The 8,234-nt window shown below is 43.3% G+C and overlaps 1 protein-coding gene across 2 annotated transcripts in view; it reads right to left on the reverse strand.

Annotated features, from left to right (window-relative positions):
- The window catches only part of NEO1 (neogenin 1), a 279,673-nt gene that overhangs the window by 32,759 nt on the left and 238,680 nt on the right, over window positions 1–8,234 (reverse strand). For both annotated transcript variants that reach the window (XM_069071219.1, XM_069071217.1), the window contains exon 20: window positions 1,640–1,834. In XM_069071219.1, coding sequence (XP_068927320.1) covers window positions 1,640–1,834 — 195 coding nt within the window. The remainder of the gene's footprint in view (window positions 1–1,639; window positions 1,835–8,234) is intronic.

Below are 8,234 nucleotides of genomic sequence, written 5' to 3' on the forward strand. Positions count from 1 at the left end.
AAATGTAAATTTCAAGACCCTAAGCTCTGAGTCTTTCTCATTTCTAACAGAAACCTAAACATGTTTCTATTATTTCTTAATTTATTATCCTTTAAGCATTTTAGAGGCTAAACTGCCAAAGTTCATTTTTTTGCCTTCTCACAATAACTAACCACTAACTTTAAAAAACAAACACACACCTAATTAGTAAGAAAAGGACTGATTTAAATGCAGGTACCTTTTAAGTACTTACACTAAAGACGTCCTGCTAATTATGCCAGGACTACTAAAAGGTGGGACTAGACTGTTTCCCTTCAAAACATTCTTTCTCTTGTTTTCAAAGTTATGCAATGTTTTAAGTGAAGAAGTTAGGAAACACAGCTCAGAAGTGACTATGTCCTAATGGAGCAGCAGAAGATGAACTTCATAGATTCAAAGTAAACTTTAGGAGGCTCAAGTTTTTAAATTCTGGGAGATTATGGATCATCGGAATCATAGACACAGAGCTGAAAGGAACTTCAGAGGCAACTAATCCAAGCCCCCTCATTTTACAGATAAGTAAACTGAGGCCCAGAGAGGTCATAGGATTCTCTTAAAGTTACATGGGTGCCGAGTATCAAGAAGTGGGAGAAAGAAGGTTTGGCCTCATTCTAGTTTGCAAACTCCTGTAACAAATCTAGCACGCAGTGACATCACAAGGGATGCCGGTGATAGTGTCTGCTCCTGCCCCTGACTCTGCCTCACCAGCTCCAAGGGTCAGACCTCTGTAGGAGTATGCCTCCAACTGCTCTCAACAGAGATCAGTGCTTATCCTCCACACTTGGCTCCTAAGAGGATTTCCAGCTTCTTGGTACTTGAAGAGCGCCAGTCGCAGCCTCATCTCGCTCTAGGTGAGCAGCTGTCTGGTTCCTTTACCAACATGCTGTATCTGGGAAAGAACAACCAACAGAACAAGAAAGGACAGAGAGGCTCTGGGCTTGTTTACCTTGGTCATTAGGCATTTTGTCAGAAGAGTCCGCTGCCAGGCCAAGCACAGGGAAGAAAAACAAGAGCAAAGTCACCAGTGCGAAGGTGGGACAGACAGAGGACACATGACAAAGAAGAAGCAAAGCTCAAAGTTCACGCTGCACGTCCCTGGTCCTATGCTCGTCAGTGAATGCCTGAGTCACACGTCATCGTGGGGCCTCCCCCTTTCCCATCCCCTCACAGACCCACCAACAAGTGCTTCTTGACTCCCAGAGGCAAATGATAGCCATGCCTTCGCTAAAATGGAACCATCCCCCCCCCCCCCCGCCACATGTCCCCAGAAGACTCAAATTTGTTTTGTAAACCTCGTGGTTTCAACTTCAGCAAACACCTTCTGGATTCAGGGGAACGTAGAGGTGGGCCCTGGGATCAAACTGGGACCTCAGAACCTAAGGAAGCCTGCCTGGGTTACCTAGCAGTGGTGAGTCATTGTGAGATAAACCGTTGCACAAGGCTGAGGATAAGGGACTCACATGCTTATTCCTGAGAGAGAAATAAAAAATAAACTGACACTGTCTTCTGTCCTGTTTTTCTCCCCATCTTCTCCAACTGTGTGGTCCTTTATTTTTCTTATTAAGGAATAGGTCTTGCCATGCCCATGTGGATATGTAAAGGGTGAGCTGGGGCACTTTACCTTTAGGTGTTCGGAACTGGACCGCTTCAGACATGGGCCCCATGCCCTTGGAGTTGCGGGCCTGGATCTTGAAGTAGTATGGCGTGTCCAGCGTTAATTCCTGGATCTGGTGAGTCAGTCTGTTTCCCACCACCGGTTCAATAACCCAGTCATGAATCTCCGCATTCACATCTGTACTGTAGTAAATGATGTATCCTGCCCAAAGGATTTAGGGAGGGAAGAGATCTTAGGTGATTTTTCTCTATAGTTAATAATTAGAGCTGATATCTATACAGCACTGTAGTAATGTATGCCAAGCACCTTACATAATCTCATTTTATCCTTATAAGCATCCTGTGTGCTAAGTACTACAGATGTGGCCATTCTCGTTTTTACTAATGATGAAACAGGACCAGGGAGGTTAGGAGATGGGATCATGAGCATAAGAGTCAGAGACAGGATTCTAACTCAGGTCTTTCCTGAGTTCAAGTTGAATACTCTTTCTACTGTCTCTCTACCTAGAGATGCAAATTTAAACATCCAAGAGAAAAGAAACAAACTTAATAAAAATCAAAACAAACTTAATGACTTAAAGGGAATCTTATGAATCTACTCAAATATAATTTGTAAAGTTAACAATAAAATAAATAAAATAAGAAATGCAGTCACCAGCTGAAGGGATCTTTTATGCTGTGAAAATATTTTTACAGGTGAGGATGATATACAATAATTTAAAAACTATATATAATATTTCCCTTTTAACAAAGAACCATGTAGCCATATTTCAAGAATACTAAAAGAAAAATATCTGGATTGGGTAAAATATTCAACTAGATTCAATTTAATTAAATAAACTTTTAAAAAAGCATACTGTATGCTAGGTAGTAGGAATACTGAGATGAAAAAATGATATAGTCTCTGCCTTCAATGAGTTTTAAGTCTAGTAGGGAGAAAAGACATTTTCACAAATAAATAAAAAGCAAGCTAATAAAATGCAAGCTAGAACACTCTAAGCAGAGAATACGCAGAGGCAGATGAGTAGTGGAACAGAGAAGGATCTCTTCTAATGGAAGGGAATCAGGAAAGACTTGGAGGACAGAACATCAAAGCTGAGTCTGGTAGGAAGGTCAGACGGAGTGAGATAAGGTAGGATGGTCTGGACTAATGCATGTAGGCAAGAAGGGCAAGAGGGGACCAGGGAATTACTAATAATCTAGTTTGGCTGAAACATAAAATTGCAAAGAGTATACTGAGAGATAAGGCTGAGAAGGGCAGGTTGGAGATAGACTGCAGAAGGTCTTAAACATAAAGTTAAGAAACTTGCATTTATTCAGGTAGAAAAGCAGACAAGTATGAATATTAGAATCATTCAACAAGTTAAAAACCATTGAGAATTTCCCTATTTTTTTTTTTTTATAAAGCAATTGAAGTTAAGTAACTTGCCCAAGGTTACAAGGCCAGTTTCTGAGGCCAGAACCGATCCCAGGTCCTCCCAACTCCGGGGCCGGGACTCTTACTCACTGCGCCACCTAGCCACCTCAGATTTTCCCTATTTCATATCTTATGAAGGGTAAGGTAAAGGACAGGAAGAGAATAGAGCCCAGGGTTTTTTTTTTTTTTTTTTGCCATCCTTCAATTTGCTTTCTCTGCCCTCCCCTGCCCCCCTTGATTTTCTAGGTAATTTCAAAGGCAATTTTGATGTCTTAAGCAATAAACTGAGGACAAGAGGTGGTGGAGATGAAGCAAGGGGAGACAGAGAAAGGAGCAACATCAGACCCAGTTTTACTATAAAATACCGAACAGGCTTTGTTGTTTAAAAAGGAAACAATGCAATTTTCCTTAAAACCAAAATTTGTGGAAAATTCACATTAAAATCTGGCAACATTAAAAAGAATTACGGTAAACCACCAACTGAATCAGGAGGAAATGTCAACCAAATCTCGTCAGTAATCCAAGGTTTCTTTCTTCCCCAGAGCTAGGGGTTAAATACCCTTGTTTCTTCACTAATTCCAGCAGAGGGCATTGAGCATGCATGTTCCAGTGATATGCAGAAATTCGGTCTTTTTAGTACCTGTTCTATCAGGGACTTCCTTCTGCTCCACTGAGCTCAAGCATCACAATGCGCATTTGATGAAGCACAATGGAAACAAAAGACTGCCACTTGACAGCCACTTCCACACCAGGAGATGCAAATAAAAAAACAATACAAAATACACTTTGTCCCATTCTGGCTATAAATGACAGAAAGCCAGAGAAAGCTAACATTCAGCTTGCAGGAACCCAGGCGCTACTCCTGTTACTGAAAAGAATAATTAATGGCCTCAAGTTCCCCTGTCAAGAACCACTTTTAAAAAGCAATAAATGAGGCATGCTATATATTCTACAAACCAGAGTGGAGGAATGAGATGTTTTTATGTATTACCTGTAAAGGAGAGAATCCTGGCTACATGATGTTCCCTTTGTCTCAAGAAATCAGAATGCTAGTTTCTCGTGGTCAAAGGTTTAGTTAAAGACATATAGTTTTAATGATGATAGCAAATTCAGAGTAATTAGAGGCAGAAGATTTGGGGAAAATAATGAACTTAAAATCTGATCTGGCCTTCTGGGTCTAATCCTAAGGCCTGAATCCCTAGTTTTTTAAAGGTGGTTCTCTGAAGAATGAGGGTTCCATTATTATATTACATTAAAAATGCTAAAGGAAATTCACAAGTTGGTCCACATGGATCAACAGTGTGACGTGTTTGTTTGTTGTCCTTCATTCTCCAAGAGGACCAAAATGACATCACTAGTCAAGTTTCAGTGTTATCTGAATGTGGCTGATCAGACCAAGAGGAGCTTGGAATGCTCTACCACAGGTCAGGCACAAATAGGCCATGTGTACATTTGGGCTGGATTCTCCAAATCTGTGTATCTTGTGTTTCCTTTGAGCCGTTTCAATTCTGCTTTGCTTACAGAGCTTAGTACCTTCTCTGATGTGGGCACGCCATGCTGAGTGGTCCTGTGCCAGGGTCTCCCATGTCACAAAATCAATTAATGTGACATGGGATCAAGATGGGAACAAGACTTGGGATGAAGCAAATATAGTCATACTTTTATTAAGTTTCTCTTAGTCCCAGGGGGAGTTAATCTACCAATCTTTGGAAATTCTTAGGGCAAGCTATATTAATTTAAGAGGAAGAGCCAACTCAACTAACCCATAGTGGGTCACTAACCCACTCTATCTAAATGGCTCCAGATCACCACACCAGTCCTGACATCACACTATACATCCCCTCCAGGTGCCCATCTTGACATCTGCATCATGGGCTTCTATCTAATTACTGCTTAGGAATTAAATTAATACTACCATATTACCATTGTATTTGGAAAGGAAGTGTCGACTGTTTACCCAATCAATCAACTCATTGTCCTAATGATTTCTCAGATACTCCATTCTCTTACTGCTATTTCCATAAGTGCATGGCCCCCCTCCATTAGAAGGTTGGCTCCAGCAGTAATCACACTTTTTGGTTTGTATTCTATAGTTAACTTAGAGCCTGGCACTTACTTAGGCTCGATACATGCTTTTTATTCATTTATTTGTCATCGAGGTCTCTGAATGCTGGACACTTAGTTCCCTTACTGGATGGAGGAAGGAGGCGTTTTTATATGGGTCTGGGCCTATTAATTAGGATTTGGAACAGGGCATTTAGTCCAACATGTTCATTTTGCACCTGAAGAAAAGAGAACCAGAGGGCCTGAGTGTCAGCCTAAGGCCAAAAAGGTATCAGAAACAGAGGCAACGTCTGAAGCCTGGTCCTGCCAATCCAAGTTACGAAGTCAGGCACTGTGCTAAGCGCCAGGAATAAGAGGAAAAGCACCGAACAGTTACAGGCGAGATGTAGACGGGATCTGGGTGGCTAGGTGGCGCACTGAATAAAGCGCCGGCCCTGAAGTCAGGAGGACCGGAGTTCCCATCAGGCCTCAGACACTAAGCCCCAATTGCCCTACCTTCCCCCCTCCAAAAAGCAAAGCAAAAAAAAATGTAGACAGGATCAGCTGTAGGTAATCCAAGAGGGAAGGTGCAAGTACTAAGGGAGATCAAGAAAGGTTTCTTGAAGAAAGGTAAGACTCTGGCTGAGACTGGAAGGAAGCTGGAGAGACCAAGAAGGGGAGAGAAGGAGAGAGAAATCCGGGCATGAGAGAACAGCAGAAAAATGTGTGGAGTCTGGAAATGGAATGTTTTGTGCAAAGAACAGCCCAGAGGTCAGAATCACTGGATTGTAACATGAAGGGGAAGAATGTAAGAAGACTGGAATAGTAGGAAGGGGTTGGGCTGTGAAGGACTTTAAAAGCCAAACAGGATTTTATATCTGCTCCTGGAGGCAACAGGAAGTCACCAAAGTGGATAGGGTAGGATGTGTATGAATGTGTGTGTGTGTGAGAGACACACACAGAGTCTGTATGTGGAGAAAAAGTATGTGTGCATGTCTGTGTGTGTGTGTGTGTGAGAGAGAGAGATGACGTGGTCAGCACCCGAATTAGGGTGACAGTAGCACAAGAGGAGAGGAGACATATATGAGATGTTACAAATGTAGAACTGATGGGACTTGGCAAATGATTGGGCCTGGGTGGTGAAAGAAGCACTGAGGATGGTATCTGGGTGATTGGGAAGATGGTGGTGCCTTTCAGAGTATTAGGAAAGTTAGGAAAAGGGAAGAATTTTTGGGGAAAGATAATGAGTTCAGTTTTGGACATGTAGAGTTTAAGATATCTGCAGGACACTCAGTTCAAGATGCCAAACAGGCAGTTGGGACTGGAAGTCAGCAGAGAGGTTAGGTAAATAGAGATGAGAACTGTTTGTATAACGATGATCATGGAAACCTTGGAATTGATACAATAAAGTGAGAGAGTGGAGAAGAGAAGGTTAAGATTAGATAAGGATAGAGCAAAGGAGAATGAGGAGTGGTTAGACAAGTGGGAGCAAACCAGGAGAGGGCAGTGTCACAAAACCAAGGGAGAAGAGTGTCCAGTGTCAACGACTGCAAAGAGATCAAGAAGGAGGGAAACCAAAGAGGCCATCAGATCTGGCCATTAGGAGATCCCTAGAAGATGAGTAAGGAACAGCAGTGGATAGAGCACTGGGCCTGGAGTCAGGAAGATCAGAATTCAAATCTGGCCTCAGACACTCAACAGCTGTGTGACTCTGTGCAAGTCACTCATCCTCTGCGTCAGCTTCCCCAACTGTAAAACGTGGATGACAGGAGCTGCCTCACAGGGCTGTTGTAAGGGTCAAATGAGGTAGTATTTGCAAAGTCCTTAGCGCAGAGCCTGGCTGTACACAGCAGGTGCTCCTTCCTGTCCTCTTCCATCTGCCTCAGTAACTCCAGAGAGAGCAGCTCTGGTTAAACAATGAGACAAAAAGTCAGAGAGTGCAGATAGGGAGAAACCAGAAACGGAGGCACCCGTTCTGGATGACCTCAAGGAGTTTAGTCCTCAAAAGGAGGAGATGTAGAATGATAACCAGTGGGCATGCATGGAGTGAAGGTGAAGGGTTGAGGATGGGGGAGCAGGTCTATAGGCAGGTGGGAAGCAGCCAGCAGACAAGAAGAGACTGACACTGACTGAGAGTAGGAATGGTTAAGAGGGCAGTCTGCCAGAGAAAGCAGGATGAAGACGGGGCACCTAGAGGGGTTTGCCTTGGAGAGCACAAGGGCCACCGGTTCATGTGAGACAGAGGTAAAGGACGAGAGAGTGGCAGAAAGCATCTGAGTTATGTGAGGTGAGAAAAGGGGGAGTGCTATATGAGCAAAGAAGGTAAAGGGAGGGGGGATGACAAGACTGGAAAATCTGCTGTGGTGAGGATGGAGGTGTAAAAAGATTGCCTTGCTGCAGACAAGGCTCAATTGACACTAAGCAGCAAAAATAGGTAGCTGATCATGGTTTTCTGATTCTCTCCAGCTTCATTCAGTAGCAGAAGCAACAATGGTGAGAGGAATCCAAGGCCAAGGCTTGGCAGGGGAAGAATGGCAAGAGGGCACAGGGGCAAGAGACCCAAGAAGCGAGGCCAGTGTAGAGCTGAGCTGGGCCCCTAAGAGGTCAAGGAGAGAGAAGGATAAGAGTACAGACAAGGAATGGGTGACAGCCTGGGAAAGAACCAAGGGATTAGAGTCACAGAGTGCTAGGGATTGCAAGGAGGGAGAAGTGGAAGACAACAGGGTATGATCAGATATGAGAACTTTAGAGCTCATGAACATGGAAGTGGAACAGCTACGGGTGATGACCAGATTAAGGACGTGGCCATCTCTGTGTAGGAGTGGATCATGGGAAATGAGGGAGAGCCTGGAAGGAGAAATGGGGAGCAAAGGGTATTAGAATTCTTTCATAGGACCAAAGAGTGGGGGGGTATAAGTGAAATGCAACTTGTGATGGAAAGGGTGACTGGGGAAAGTGTGTCACTGGGAGGGAGCTGGGATTCAATGAGTGTAAGAAGATGGAAAAAAGGAAACATATTTTTTTTGTTTTATTTTGTTTTATATTTTGCCTTTTGGAGGGCAATTGGGGTTAAGTAACTTGCCCAAGGTTACACAGCTAGTTTTGTGTGTGTGTGTGTGGGGGGGGGGGTGTTAAGTGTCTA

The sequence above is a fragment of the Petaurus breviceps genome, unplaced genomic scaffold (genome assembly GCF_028583685.1).
Source record: "Petaurus breviceps papuanus isolate PSGF00001 unplaced genomic scaffold, PetGlider_PUasm1.0 90825, whole genome shotgun sequence".
In the NCBI taxonomy this organism is placed as follows: Eukaryota; Metazoa; Chordata; class Mammalia; order Diprotodontia; family Petauridae; genus Petaurus; species Petaurus breviceps.